General features: G+C 39.3%; 1 protein-coding gene across 4 annotated transcripts in view; it reads left to right on the forward strand.

The window, feature by feature from the left end:
• Nucleotides 1–14932, forward strand: part of DOCK10 (dedicator of cytokinesis 10) — a 262527-nt gene that overhangs the window by 186980 nt on the left and 60615 nt on the right. For all 4 annotated transcript variants that reach the window (XM_046644370.1, XM_046644368.1, XM_046644369.1 and 1 more), the window contains exons 20-26: nucleotides 2935–3058; nucleotides 3254–3375; nucleotides 3742–3828; nucleotides 6807–6899; nucleotides 7289–7407; nucleotides 9272–9341; nucleotides 12709–12822. In XM_046644370.1, coding sequence (XP_046500326.1) covers nucleotides 2935–3058; nucleotides 3254–3375; nucleotides 3742–3828; nucleotides 6807–6899; nucleotides 7289–7407; nucleotides 9272–9341; nucleotides 12709–12822 — 729 coding nt within the window. The remainder of the gene's footprint in view (nucleotides 1–2934; nucleotides 3059–3253; nucleotides 3376–3741; nucleotides 3829–6806; nucleotides 6900–7288; nucleotides 7408–9271; nucleotides 9342–12708; nucleotides 12823–14932) is intronic.

A 14932-nucleotide genomic window follows, 5' to 3' on the forward strand; every position in this document is an offset into this window, starting at 1 on the left:
TGGCCCCGTCAAGTTGACACATAAAGTTAACCATCACACCTTCCTATTTGATGGGTGAGGAAACTGAGGCTCAGACAAGTAACTTTGCCAAGGGCATGTAACTAATAAACGACAGTCAGAATTCAAACCAGGCCATGTGCCTCCATAGCCTGAAGCTTCACCACTCTGCTATAACATGTTAAAAACCTCACTGGGTCAATGGTAAATTACTACACTCATTTTAGCTTGTATTATAAACAGCTTCAGAGAAACAAGTTTCAGTGATTAAATTTAATTTCTAACCTTGGAGTGAAGGTCTGAACTAATGCCACCTGATGATATGATACCTGGAATTAAGAATATCACATGTTTTGTATTAGTTTCCTATTGCTGTTATAACAAATTACCACAATTTAGTAGCCTAAACACCGCACACTAATTATCTTACTGTTCTGGAGGTCAGAATTTTGAAATGGGTCTCACAGGGCTGACATCAAGGTGTCCGCAGGCCTGCATTCCTTCTGGAAGTCCTAGGAGAGAACCCTATCCTTGCCTTGCCTTTTCCGGCTCCTAGAGGCGGCCCACATTCCTTGGCTTGTGACCTCCTTGCAGCAACTTCATCACTCTGACCTCAGCTTCCCTCCTCACATCCCCTCTGACCCTGACTCTCCTGCCTTCCTCTGATAAGGACCTTTGTGATTCCCTGGGGCCCCCTGGATGAGCCAGCGTAATCTCCCCATCTCAAGAGCCTTAATTTAATCACATCTGCAAAATCCCTTTTACTATGTCAGGTAACATTTTCAAAGATTCTGGGGACTGGGACACAGAGGACGTCTTTGGGGTGCTATGATTCTTCTCTCTACCACATTTTGTTGCACGTCAATCATTTTAAAACCAATTAAAGGATCACCAGTGAAACCACAGACCTACCTAGCCTTATCTCTTTCCTCCATATCCACTTAATGCTCTTAAATTTTTTTCCTGTAAATTCATGACAGAAAGTTAAAAAAAATAAGTGAAAGGGCTATTACCACATTATAGAATATTTACTGTGTGGGTTGACCCCTTGGCAAAGCCCACCTGAAAGATGCATTCTCTGTAGACATATAAGATTTTTCCTTTTTTTAAAAGAATAATCTCACTGTTAACTCTGGCTTTTAATCCTTCTCACTCTCATGGGCTTCCCAGAATCCTTGTAAAAACCATGAGCTTTTCCACAGGACAAACTGTATATAATGAACAGCCTGATGAACTCTGTAGTGCACGTTCGAAACTAAGGTTTTATTTTTCTCTTTATTATTACAAAAAAATGATTGCATTAATTTCAAAAATGAGTATAAATTCTTCCAAGGCACTGTTGTAATATAATGTGAATATTTGCAATATTTATTAAGTGAAGGATGTTTGCATTAGTATTTAGTTAACTGGAATTCTTGAGTACTTGTTGCATTCCCGTGTGCTCTTTATGTTAACTAAAAAAAGAAAATTTCGTTTTATGGCATTGTTAATTGTTGTATATTTTGTATACTGGCTTTTGTGATCAGGTTAGCGTGCTGGTATACAGAGAATATGTAAGCTTGTAAACCAATCTAATTCAGGAGCTCTCAACCTTTACCATGCACCAGAGTCACCTGGAAGGCTTGTTAAAACACAGATTACGGGAACACATCTCAGATTCCATAAGTCTGGGCTGGGGCCTGAGAATGTGCATTTCTAACAGATTTCCAGGTGATGCTGATGCTGCTGTTCCAGGGACAACAATGAAAATCAATGTAATAAGTCCTTTCCAGAACAATACAAAAATGAATCAGCTAGATAAACTCACAGAGAGTCTAATAAATAAGCTGGTAGATAATTTGTATGGCTCTCTATCACCTTCTTGCTTGATTTTTGGCTATTCTGGAAACTCCCTAGTTGCTGATATTAAATTGAATGCAAGTTACCTGGGATTCCAGGGTGCCGTGGTGATCTAAAGATGTGGGTTCTTGTTCTAGGAGACCCATTACTGGCTAGACCATCCTCCTAGTGACTCTAAGCCCCCTCACGTCTCTCACCTTGGTTCCTCCTTCTGTATCATCCTACTTCACAAGGTTATTGGGGAAATTAAATGACAACATATATGACAGAGGTTTGGAAACTGAAAAGCACTATAAAATATGGAGGGTTTCAAAACATTTCTTTCCAGGAACTGAAGTATGCTCCTCATTAAGGCTATTCTGAACCTATATCAATTTTATGTTTTATGTTTATTCAGAAGCATTATTTATAGAGCTATGCGTGACCTCTTCACAAAATGGCTCATTACTTAGTTACAACAATATATATTTTTAGGCAATTTACACCACGTATTTTTTGTTGTTGTTTTTTTTAAAAGAGATGGGCTCCATGCTTAAGTTACGTCATTTGCTACTGCCATGTTTCTCAACAATGTGCCTGTGAATCTCCTGGGGATCTTATTAAATGCAGATTCTGATTCCGTATGTCCGGGTTGGTGTCTAAGATTCTGCATTTCTAATAAGCTCCCAAGTGATGTTCGTGCAACTGGTCCATGCACACACTGTAGGAGGCCAGGACTTATTTTTCACTCAATATTGTCCCTTGATGATGGGTCCTCAATCTGCCTTCTTTACATTCTACAGTTGTGTCTGTGTGCGTGTGTGTTTGTGTGTGTCTGAATCCATACTATAGTAGCATAAATTATCTAATGAAAAACACTCGGTGTTCTAAATGGTCATCATCTACCACAATAAAGAAGTAAAAATATCAACATCTTAACACTAACTACTAGCAAGATGGATATTTATCAAGTTAAATCAGTCCTTCTAACACTGTTAAATACGGACCTAGATTTCAGTTAAAGACTTTTTAAAAGGCCAAGGTGCCTATGCTTTGTCCTGCCCTGACCCTGGGCAAATTATTTGAATCTCAGTCATGCTATTATCTCTTTCATTGCAGGTGAAAATTGAGCTACCAACACAACTCCATGAGAAGCATCATATTCTGTTTTCTTTTTATCATGTCACTTGTGACATAAATGCAAAAGCTAACGCCAAAAAGAAGGAGGCTCTGGAAACATCAGGTACTGACAGGAAGCAATCTGAGATAGTTATACATGTCATCTGTTTGGCTTGAATTGGAAAGTATTTTAAAAGCTCTGTTTTATTGAAATTTTTTAGTGCAGTTTGGTATTCATAAGTGATAAATAGCTTTATTTTCACTCCTTGTCATGGAGGTTTGTACTCAAAAGTTTTCTCTTTGCTGTTCCTTTGGACAGTTGGATATGCATGGCTTCCTCTGCTGAAGCATGATCAGATAGCTTCTCAGGAGTACAATATCCCAGTAGCAACAAGCCTGCCTCCCAATTATTTAAGCTTCCAGGATTCCGCAAGCGGAAAGGTATGGAAAGGGGTATAATCTAAGCGAAGAAAATACATGAGCTAAGTAGCATGAGGTTATCTTCTTTCTACTATTTAAATTAACCCACTAAGGTGTATGCATCATTGTAGTTACAAATCAAGTATACCTATAATATTTTCAATATTTTGTTTAATTCATGGCTAGTAAAAATGATCTTTTAAAAATGATCCCCTGATATCACATTAGTCTGATTTACCAATATTGCCATGTATTTACATCTTTTATTTTCCATCTCTATAGTAATATAAGGTTAGTGGATCAGGATGGCAAATTAATATAAACTAAAGAACCTATTTTCTTTCTCTCAAACTGCCATGCTGACAGTAACAAACTCTTTTTTTGCAGCATGCTGGGAGTGACATTAAATGGGTTGATGGTGGCAAACCACTTTTCAAAGTATCGACATTTGTTGTATCAACAGTGAATACTCAGGTAAGTGTCATCCGGAAATAGCAGCATCTTCTCCAACACAGATTTATAAGGTGTCTCCCGTGTTTACGGGAGGAGACTCGCCATTTCACAAGGTGTCAGAAGAGCAGGTGATTGAAAGGGAACAATATTTGCGCCATAATCTTATGCCTCTTCCAGGAGAGATAGAATACCCTAACCCATAAAAGCCCAGGCGCCATAAAACTGCAGACCATGATACCAGAAGTGTATTTATCAAGATGACCCTCCCCTTGGAAGATGATTTGCTTCCAATGACAACACCCAAGTGTTAAAAATGTGAGATGTTAAAAATAAAGACTTTGGACCTTCACCTCAAAACTAAGTCTGGGGGCTGGCCTAGTGCTGCAGTGGTTAGGTGCGCATGTTCCTCTTCGGCAGCTGGGGTTCCCCGGTTCGGATCCCGGCACTGCTTGGCAAGCCATGCTGTGGTAGGCGTTCCACATATAAAATAGAGGAAGATGGGCATGGATGTTAGCTTAGGACCAGTCTTCCTCAGCAAAAAGGGGAGAATTGGCAGCAGATGTTAGCTCAGAGCTAATCTTCCTCAAAAAAAAAAAAAAAAAAAACAAACCTAAGTCTAATTCCCAATGCCTACCCAAGGCTCCCTCAGTGGCAAGACCATGAGGTCAGTAGAACTTCATTTGAGAGCCACCTTGGCCAATTTCTGGCTCAGTGACCCTGGACAAGTCACTTCACCCAGCAGTCCTTATTTCCTCAGCAGGAAAATGACAACAATAAAATCTCTCTACCTAAGGTTGTAGTGAGGGTCAAAATGAGAAACTTTGTGAAAATATCTCATGAACTCCAAAATGCTATACAAATGGAATTATCATTGTCAAATCACCACAAACTCACCCCTTCCATTGCAAGGCAGATTATTTTACCATAAAGTGAGGACTTTTATGGTACCAATTATAAACTACAAAGCAAATTATTACAACTCCATAGACTATGTATTTCTCCTTTCTTAAATTCAGTGTGGATCTGCTTTTTGATTGTAGTTTCATGCTGCTCTATCTCTAGCCCATACTTGGTTGTGAAGAAAAACAAGATAATCCAGGTACCACATATATATTGGATCAAAATTTCTCTCAGTAACCTCTGGTGCCTCAAGCCAAATTTAGTCCTCTTTCCTAGTCCTATACCCATAACTCCTTAAACCCATCTTTTCTCTGATGTCATCAGCCCTCGTCAAGTCCCACCAAATGGTCATTCTCCACCCAGTCCTGCTTTTATATATCTCAGAATGTCCCCACTTTCTCTTTCTCATGCTTCCTACTGTTTTCCTCCAAACAGCCCAGGCCTCTCTCTGACCCACCGCTACTCACCTTTACCTACATCCACTTTCACCGCCCACACACTCGTCACCCTGGGGGGACCCATTCATCTTTCCTCCATCACAGTATTTACCTCAGTTTTCAAATGCCCACGACCCTCTCCTACGCTGTGCTCTCCTTAGTTCCCCCAAGACCCAGTGATCCTTCTGACACACAGGCTTTCCTCAGCCAGGAAATTCTCTCCCTCTCTGTCTCCTCTCTTCATTGGCCTGGCCAGCTCCTAGCCATCCTTCGGATCTGGCTCAAATGTCACTTCCTCAAAGAAGCCTTCCCTATTCCCTGATCCCACAGACATGCTGAGTCGTCTCATCATACACCCACATGGCACCTTGCTTTCCTTTGAAGCACTTGTTTAATTATGATCAAATAAGTATGTGTGGAAATTGTGGTTTGGTGCCTGACTCCCTGGCATCATGGAAGGACCACAGAGGAAGGGAGCGGGTTTTCCTTGCCCTCTGCTCTGTCCTCCGTGCCTGCCAAGGGCCTGGCACATAGTCAGCTTTCAATAAATAGTTGTTGAATAGATGAATAAATGAAGTGAATCTAAAAATATTGTGCGCGCACACACACACACACACACACACACATACAGACACTGACCTGAGGGAAAAAGCAAACCACAGATGCCCTTCTAGAATCGACAAATGCCAGAGAGTGTATCTTCACTAAAGTTCTGTGAAATCTCACTTGCTGACTACACACCTCCGACCCTCAGTACAGAACTTAGAGAATTTCCAAGGTACCCTCGTCAGGAAGTAGCACTAAAGAGTGTATTAGTCTGCTCAAGCTGCCGTAACAAAATACCTCAGACTGGGCGCCTTAAACAACAGAAATTTATTTGCTCACAGTTCTAGTGGCAGAGTTGGTTTCTTCTGAAGCCTCTGTCTTGGCTTCTAGATAGCCACCTTCTTGCCGTGTCCTCACGTGGTCTTTCCTCTGCGTGTGCGTGTCTCTGGTGTCCAAATTCACTCTTTTATAAGGACGTCAGTCATGTTGAATTTGGGCCACCCCAACTGCCTCATTTTAATTTAACTACCTCCTCAAAGACCTTATCTCTAAATGCAGTTACAATCTGAGATACTGGGAGTTAAGATTTGAACATATGGATTTTGGGGGGATGCAATTCAGCCCACAAGAAAGGATAAGAGTCAGTTTTATTTCATGATGTTAGTGTAGACTTCCTAATTTTCGACTAATTCGGGCATTTGAAGTCTGAAAATATCTCAATGCGCATAAAAGAGTACACGTTCCCTTGTGTTAAGGAATATGTAAGAAAAATTAGTAGAAATCTGTAGAAATAGCAGGAGCAGAAGATGAAAGAAGGCAATTTAAAAAAATGAAAGGAACAGAACCAAGGGAAGTAATTCTCCAGCCACTGTCATGTGGCCAAGAAGGAAAACAGAGCTAGGAGAATGAAACAGGAGAGGGTGAGCTTCGTCCTTCAGGTGGAGCCTTCAATGTGCCGGAATGTCTCGAGGGAATGAAAGCACTGTCCCGCTGTCTCCTTGATAAAGCACTTGCACGCTGAGGCCTCTGTCCTACAGAAATGCTCACCTCCCATCACCATGATTGTTACACAGTTTATGTGTCATCAGAAATAAACGCTTTTTCTTGCTATTTCAGGATCCGCACGTGAATGCATTTTTCCAACAGTGCCAAAAAAGAGAGAAAGATATGTCTCAGTCACCTACCTCGAGTTTTGTCCCCTCTTGTGAGGTAACATGACATGCAAATCATTTTCATGATCTCCAGGGTGGGAATAGGCAAAAGAGACCCTTACATTTTCCATTGAGTAGCAAACAAAGAGGTAATAATTATTTCACTTTTTCTAAGTAGTCTCTGTTTGTTGAGTAAAAAAACAAGCAAAGATCAGTTTTTCCAAAAGAAAGATGATTGACAATCAGAATCAATTGATTTTAAATTAGTTAATTAAATACAGTGTCCTTGCAACATAACCCTCGTGCCTGTATGCCACACTAAATGCAATGAAGAAAATGTCAGATAAAGGTGAACTTCGGTATTCATAGTCAGGTTCTGAAAAACATCAGCAGAATGTTCTTTAAATTTAATCAATGCCCTTTTCTTTTCCTGCCAATTTACTACAGAATTTACTGCGTGTGGAAAAGATTCACTCCATCATGAGTTTTCTGCCTATAATCTTGAATCAGCTCTTCAAGGTTCTAGTACAGAATGAAGACGATGAAATTAGTACAGCGATAACCAGGTACCCATACCGTGGCCTTAGGAGAAGAGACTTGATCATCTGTGGTTACATAAAACTTTTGATTATAGCTGATGGTGTACACTTGCCTTTCATTTGAACACATATCTAAAATTTAAGTCTTTCTCACTCTTGAATTCTTACATTCTAATCATCTGTTATTATCATTCAAGTAAAGTTTTAGGCCTCTTTTTAAACTTTTCCTTTGTGTTTTTTAATTAAACTTTTTATTTTGAAATAATTATAGATTCACATGCAGTCGTTAGAAATAATGTGAAGAGATCCCATGCTCCCTTTACCCAGTTCCCCCCAATGGCAACATCTTGCAAAACTATAGACAATATCACTACCAGGATATTGACATTGAAAGAATCAGGGTACAGAACATGTCCACCACCACAAGGATCCCTCTTGTTGCCCTTTTATTGCCACAACTACTTCCCTCTCATCCCCATGCCCTCCCTTTATCCCTAAAATTTTATTTTCCATATATCTGTCGAATCATACAGTATGAAAATATGTAACGTTTTGGGATTAGCTTTTTTCACTCAGCATAATTCTCTGGAGATTCATCCAGGTTGTTGCATCTATCAATGGTTCATTCTTTTTTATTTCTGAGTAGTATGCCATGCCACAGCATGTTTAACAATTCTCCTATCGAATGACATCTGGGTTGTTTCCAGATTTAATATCTATGAGATAAATGCCCAGTGCAATTGCTCGGTTATATGATAGATAGTTGCATGTGTAGTTTTTAAGAAAATACCAAATTGTTTTCCAGAGCGACTATACCATTTCACATTCCCACTAGATGTCTTTTTTAATATTCAATTTTTCTTTAACTGTTATCACTTTGTTTGTCTATATTACATTCTTTCAACAATCCTAATCTGTCTAGTGACTTTGGCAATCACCTTTCCTCTTTCTAAAGATAGTGCTTTGAATTAATTATTGAATGATATATTCCTGATATTCTTTTTTTTAGCTACTAGTTGCAGTACTCTGGAAAACCATTTCTCTTGACATTGAAATATTTCCAGTACCTTCCTAACTCACAGGCATATTATTAACCTCTTTCAGAATGAGAATGTTTAGCCTTGTTTTGAAAGTAGAGCCCTGAGGCTCTGAAAAATTAAAGTATTTCTAAGAGTTTCACAACCAGCCAGTTCTGGACCCAGATTAAAAGTCCCCAACTTTGCCTTCAACTGATGCTCTTTTCAGCATGAATATATGGGTCTGTGTTGACAAGCCTCCTAAATATTTCAGCTGATAGATCTGTTGAAATTCTGAGATATTCCTAAGCACTACAGCCATGAAGCAACTGGAATTGTTAATGTGAAAAATTCAACCCATCCCACCACCGCTATGAGAAACCCTATCCCAGCTAAGGGGAAAAAACACAAAACCCTACATCTTCGCCTAATTACTTTTTCCAAAAGCATATATAGCGCCTCTAGGTTGGATGGGAAGCCCTTTTAAAATGGAATAGGATAAGTAATTACAGGTTAAGTTCTTAAGTTTTAATCAGGTACTAAAAATGATCACTTTTCCAAGAAGACAATGTCAGCAAACACGCAGATCGTAATAGCCCAGTCAACTCTGGCAAAAAATCTGCAATGTGATACTGCAGCCCTAAGACACTACTTATATCTTAGTGTTTAGAGATTTCAAGGTTGGAAATGGCTCACAGGTGATATAACTATCAAATACTCGGTACAGGGGAATAAGGGGGATGAGGGGGAGTCTGAAATTGATTCATTCATTCGCTAATGATTAAGTACCCAGTTTACCAAACACTCCAATGACAAACCAAGTGGTGTTTTCCTGCATTCTCCAGAAAGGCCACTGAACAGCTCTGTGTTTCTAGGGTTTTGACCGACATTGTAGCCAAGTGCCATGAAGAGCAGCTGGACCACTCCGTCCAGTCGTACATTAAGGTATGAAATCAGCACTTGAACATTGGTCATATCCCCTTGCACTGTGTGGCTTGTCTCATCTCCTGTCTGCAAGAAGTGGGAAGTTACTCCCTTTAGCGGGGTGGTGCCCACCCACAGCAATATTAAGCATTCCCCTTAGCTACTTAGAAATCTGTCTCTTTGCATTGATGGGCTAGATGTATTGCTTAAATGTTTAAATGTATAAATAACATGTACATGCGCAAATGAATATTATATGGGGAGAGAGAGCAAAGAAAGAGATAGAGGAGAAAACTTTAATGTAAAGTCAACGTTACAAATAAATGAAATTCCCGTGTAAATTTAAGGAAGATTTTTCCTCTTGGTTTGTTGAATGCTCTATGTTTCTTCTGTAATGTTTTCTTAGCTCTTTTTATTGTTTTCTCAGGCATTATTTCATTTTCCCAGTTACTGTATATTTGTACCTGCTTCTGGTATGTTAAGTCCTTTATCCTCTGGCATGAACCACTAGCCCATTCCATCAGTGTGCACTGCTTCCTCCAGCGTCCTTCGTCAGGTGTTCACTTGGACATGTCTATATTCTCATTTCCAGTTGGCCTGTGAATTAATGCCAGTGAACTTGGGATGATGTTTGCACATTATAGTTGCTGCCTAAATGTCGTCTTGAATGAAAAGAAGGAATGCATCCAGAGATAAATAAGAGTACCTTAGTAATACTTTATAATCCATGGAGGACCTAAATTTCTACTTTTTTCTATGCATAGATTAAATCTTTTTGAGGCATAGACTTTTCTCAATTAAAAGAATATAGTTAATTAGTATATATGGATAGACATATACTGATATATTTTAGTTGGCTAGAAAGATAACTAGAGAAAAGTTTTGGGTCTTTTGTGCTAGAAACTTGTAAAAAAATTTTAAAAGCTCTTGTAAAAGGAAATAACTGGAAATTTCAATCTGGCATGAAGCCCTCTGAGATACCATCAGTGTGGAATTTTTTTCCTTACAGTTTTATATCTATATAAATGCTGAAATGTTAGTTGTCTTCCCAAATACCTAAGTATGAATGTATACCCTTCCTTAACATAGCCTGTATGCCAAAAATAGACTTCACAATAATGTCCCTGTGGTATAATTTACCCAATAAGATCTACATTTCAATTTCAGAAAGCCAGTTCCGCCTAGAAATACCTCTTTAGTTTGCTCTCTATTTAAGACAGAGTCATAGTGTACTCTTCCAGTGTATTGATGAATTTACATTCAACAGAAACATCTACAGAACTTTCACTCTCCCAACACTTACCTCCATTTTCCATTTCAATCTCCAAAGGGGCTGAGAAGAAAAACATTCCCCAATCCATATTACACAAAGGCATCTTCATTTCAACACAAGTACATTTACCTTGTTCCAATGGAATCATTGAAACTTTCTTCAAGAACCCACTGACGTTGTGACTATTTTTGTGACAGTCAAGGCTGGTTCCTTAAGAGAACCTTAAGTCAACTCTCAGATGCTACCTATGATACTCAGAGAGGTATATTGAAAATGCATCCTAATATGGTCTTTCTTTTTAATCAGGATGTTTGAAATATCCTGAAGAGACCATTTGATTTTGTAATATCCGAAATTGTTTATTTAGTTTGCCTTGAAGTGATTCAAATCCAGAAATACACCTATGTGGAATTTCAAGTTGATAACAATTCCTAAAGATGTTTTATAACATATTTTCATGTATCTAAAATGAAGACAGCCTAGTGAATATAACCAACTGAGATTTTACTCCGGAAAGAGCACTAAACTAGCAAGTGAGAAACTAGGTGCTAGTCAAGTCTGAATAGTTAACTTGAGTAATCAACCTCTCTGAACCTCATTTTTCTCCTCTCTGAAGTGAGATGGGATGGAACAAATGAACATCTGACTCTGTGATTCTATGATTGGACTCGTTGCAGTACGTGGTTTATAGCCTGACCTTGACCAAGGAGTCTGATTTTTTTACCATAGGTAGAAAAAATTATTTTTTAACATATAGATAATTATTAAGGTCTGCACCTAGGAATATAATAAAAACTGATCGGCTGGTACCAACACGTGCTTCAATGTCTTTGAAAGATGTGCTATTCAGTGTAATTGATATTTATTCAGAAGCAAACTAAACACCATTTCAAGTTCAGTGGTGCTAAATGCTGCTAACTCACCCCATCTACAATACCCAAAATGCGTACATACACCATGTCTCTTTCAAAGATGTATGTCTAAAGTCAGTCTAATTAAATGCCATGGTTTACAGCAACTCTTGGCACTGACACGTTCTAGCCAAAATTTTAAAATAAGAGTATTTCGGAGCTAGTTGAAATGCCCCTGGGGCTAAATGGCAGTGCATGGGGTTAGGTAGTTGATGACTACCCTCATATGAGTTGTAATCCATGAGGGGAAAAGATTGTACTCCTCCTGATTTTAGTTAGTTTCACGCACCTCTTAGCTTTGTCTTTCTCCTCTGGAATGAGCTTGGAGAAGTCAGGCCCCATCAAGACAACTTAGCTGTCAATGAGCTACGAAGTTCAAAGAAATGATCATAGATTCAAATGTGAATGTGCTTCTGCTTTGAGTTTCTTCCCTGCCTTCACTCTTGCTTATAGTGAAGTGTGAATTGTGACTACTATGAAGAAATTACCTTCCTTGCGGCAAACCCAACTCATAAGTAAAATATCATAATTCAGTAATAAGCATTTTATATTTGAAATGTATGCACATTAGTTGAAACTGATATCCTTAAAATATATGAAGAAACACTGAAAACTAAAATCATTACATGCACTCAGTGGTGCATGCCAAAACCAACCTTTTGAGGAAAAAAAAGTGGGCAGCATTTGTGATCTTACTGACAGCGGATGTTCATGAACCCTTTGATAGCTGTGTCTAAGCATGAGGTGGTAGACCCTGGGCGTGTGGGGAGCTCACCTACTAGCCTCTGGAAGGCACCTGCTTCCCCACTTGGCTATTTGAGTGGGTGCTCTACCCTTTCAGGATGAAGAATTGCTACCAGGTCACCTGTTACCAGTGGAAGGAAGGAGAAGGGGAAATGTGTCCTAAGTAGGTGGGTCAAAGCCCCCCATGTTTCCCTGAACCCACTAAGTTGCTCTCTGACTCTTTCTTTTGATTTCTACCAAAAGAGTTTCAAGGAGAGCTTAGGTAAGCAAGGCCCTACCTGTGCAAAGCCCTAAATAGGAAGAGGTGTGTATTATACTTATCGTTGGGCCTTTGTTTATTTCATGACAAAATCTGGCATGAGCAGCTAATTTTGAAATATGAGTTACTCATGGAACATAATTATTGAAGCTTTGTTTTTTTAAAGTATTTAACTTTTTTCACTCTTTGGATTTTCTTCAGTTCGTTTTCAAGACGAGGGCGTGCAAGGAGAGAACTATACATGAGGAACTGGCTAAAAATGTGACTGGTCTTTTGAAATCAAATGACTCAACGACAGTAAAGCATGTCCTCAAGGTAAAGAATTTAAAGACAGTCCTTTAATTGTTAGTATGAGGGATGGCTTGCTCTCAACCCGGAAATAGATAGGATTCATTGATTTATATAGACCATTTCTCTTGTAGTTTCTAGCCTAAGCTTCATATTGAAACTGTAGCATATAAAAATATTAAGCAAAAAAGATCTATGTCAAGGGAACAGATCACCTTAAAAAGCAGAAAGAACCCTAGTTAAGTCCTTTGACCTAAAGGCAAAATGAATGACTATTAAGAATGACCTAAAACATTCAAAGATGCTAAGTGTACCAAAAATAAGGTTCATTGGGTTTTTAGGCTCAGTAAGAGGAAAAATACAAATAAGAGGATTAATGATGTATGAATCAATATGATAACAATGGAGAGGAAGCAGAGAAACAGCCACTCTTTGACCCCCAAAAGTTGAAACACATACATTTGTAGGAACATAAAGAAGAGAGAGATACAACTTATTCTAGAATAGCGAATTTAGTCCCCAACTAAATTAATTATCTGTCATGACTTCACAGATGGATGATTGATTCATAAGTAGCTAGAATGAGAGGGTGGAATCAATAAGCATCAACGTGAGTTCACTCAAATCAGATCATCCTAAGCCAAGAAATTTGTTTGTTTAAATTAGCCTTATGAGTATATTTATTCAGTTTATCCAACAAATATGTTCTGAGGGCCTCCCATGTGACAGGCACCATCCTAGGCACTTGGCATGTGTCAGAGAATAAAATAGAGATCTCTGCTCTTGGGGAGCTAACATTCTACCAGAGGATAAAAACAATAAACTACAGATATAAAAACAAAGAAATTAAATTGTGTGTTAGAAGATGAGAAGTAGTATGGGAAAAGAAAATGTCAGGCAACCAAGGGGAATTGGGGCCACTGAGGGTGTGGGGTGAGGTTTGCAGTTTTAAATAGAATGGTCAGGATAGAGCTCATGAAGAAGGTAATACTTGTGCAAAAAATGTGAAGGAGGGGAGAGAGCTGGCCATGTGGATGTTGAGAGTAGGACATTAAAAGTAGAGGGGAAGACCCCTACCATAGATACAGCATGCCCGATGTACCTGAAGGACAGCAGGGAGGCCAATGTGGGTGAGGCCAAGTAAGCAAAGAAGAGAGGAGGCAAGATGAAGTCAGAGAAGCAACGGGAGTTTTGGCAGGTAGCATGAGGTCTTGTGGGCCCTTGCCAGGTCTTTGATTTCCTCTCAGAGGGAAATTGGGGGCCATTACAGGATTTTGAGCAGAGGAGTGACGTGAGCTGACCTTGGTTTAAAAGCATCCTTCTGATGGCTATGCAGAGAATAGACTGTAGTAGGGTGAGGATGGAAACAGGGATCGCTGGGGACAGCTGCATGCTGGAGGAGCAGGGTCCTCTGGGGACAGTCAACGTTCAGTTAAAAGACAAGGTGAAGGGACTGTCTGGAGGAGAAATTGTGTCTTCAGGAGATTTTGCTGATCATGGCCCATGAGTTCCAGTGGGTGGGTTTCAGGAGATGGAAGCAGTGGGTGTATGGAAACAAAAGGGATTGTGGGTGCCTACCAAGATTAGAGGGCAGGAGAGGAGTGGGGCCTTCTGTTATCAGACAAGAACAGGGACAACAGACTCAATTTGATTCGTTTCGGCAGACTCAAGGTAAACAGCAAAAACAGGCTGGAGTGCTGAGGGAGGAAGAGTGGCAGGTGTCTGTTGAATTAAGAGACAAATGTTGGAACATTTGGCATGATAGTTAAAAATATCATTTTGGACAAGATGGGGAAAAGGAGATTTTAACAGGGTGCCTTGTGTTAATTAAATATTTCCAACAACATGAATTTCATTTCCAGTATCTACATTTCCAAGTAGCCATTTACGTTTTTTTTTTACTAAAAAGTGACCCCTTCATTAAGTTAGAGCTGCCTCTTTAAAACTTAAACCTCCTCCCCTCCTCATCTTAATCACTCCTCTAGAGTTAGGACTCAGAAGTGTTTAGCAGCATGCTTTGTGTCAGCCTAAAATTGGATATAATTCAAATGCCCATCGACAGTAGAGCAGATGAATAAATTGTGATTACATATGTGATGCAGTGACAATACAGGACCTCCAGGTACATGACTCAACA

The sequence above is a fragment of the Equus quagga genome, chromosome 17, assembly GCF_021613505.1.
Source record: "Equus quagga isolate Etosha38 chromosome 17, UCLA_HA_Equagga_1.0, whole genome shotgun sequence".
NCBI lineage: Eukaryota > Metazoa > Chordata > Mammalia > Perissodactyla > Equidae > Equus > Equus quagga.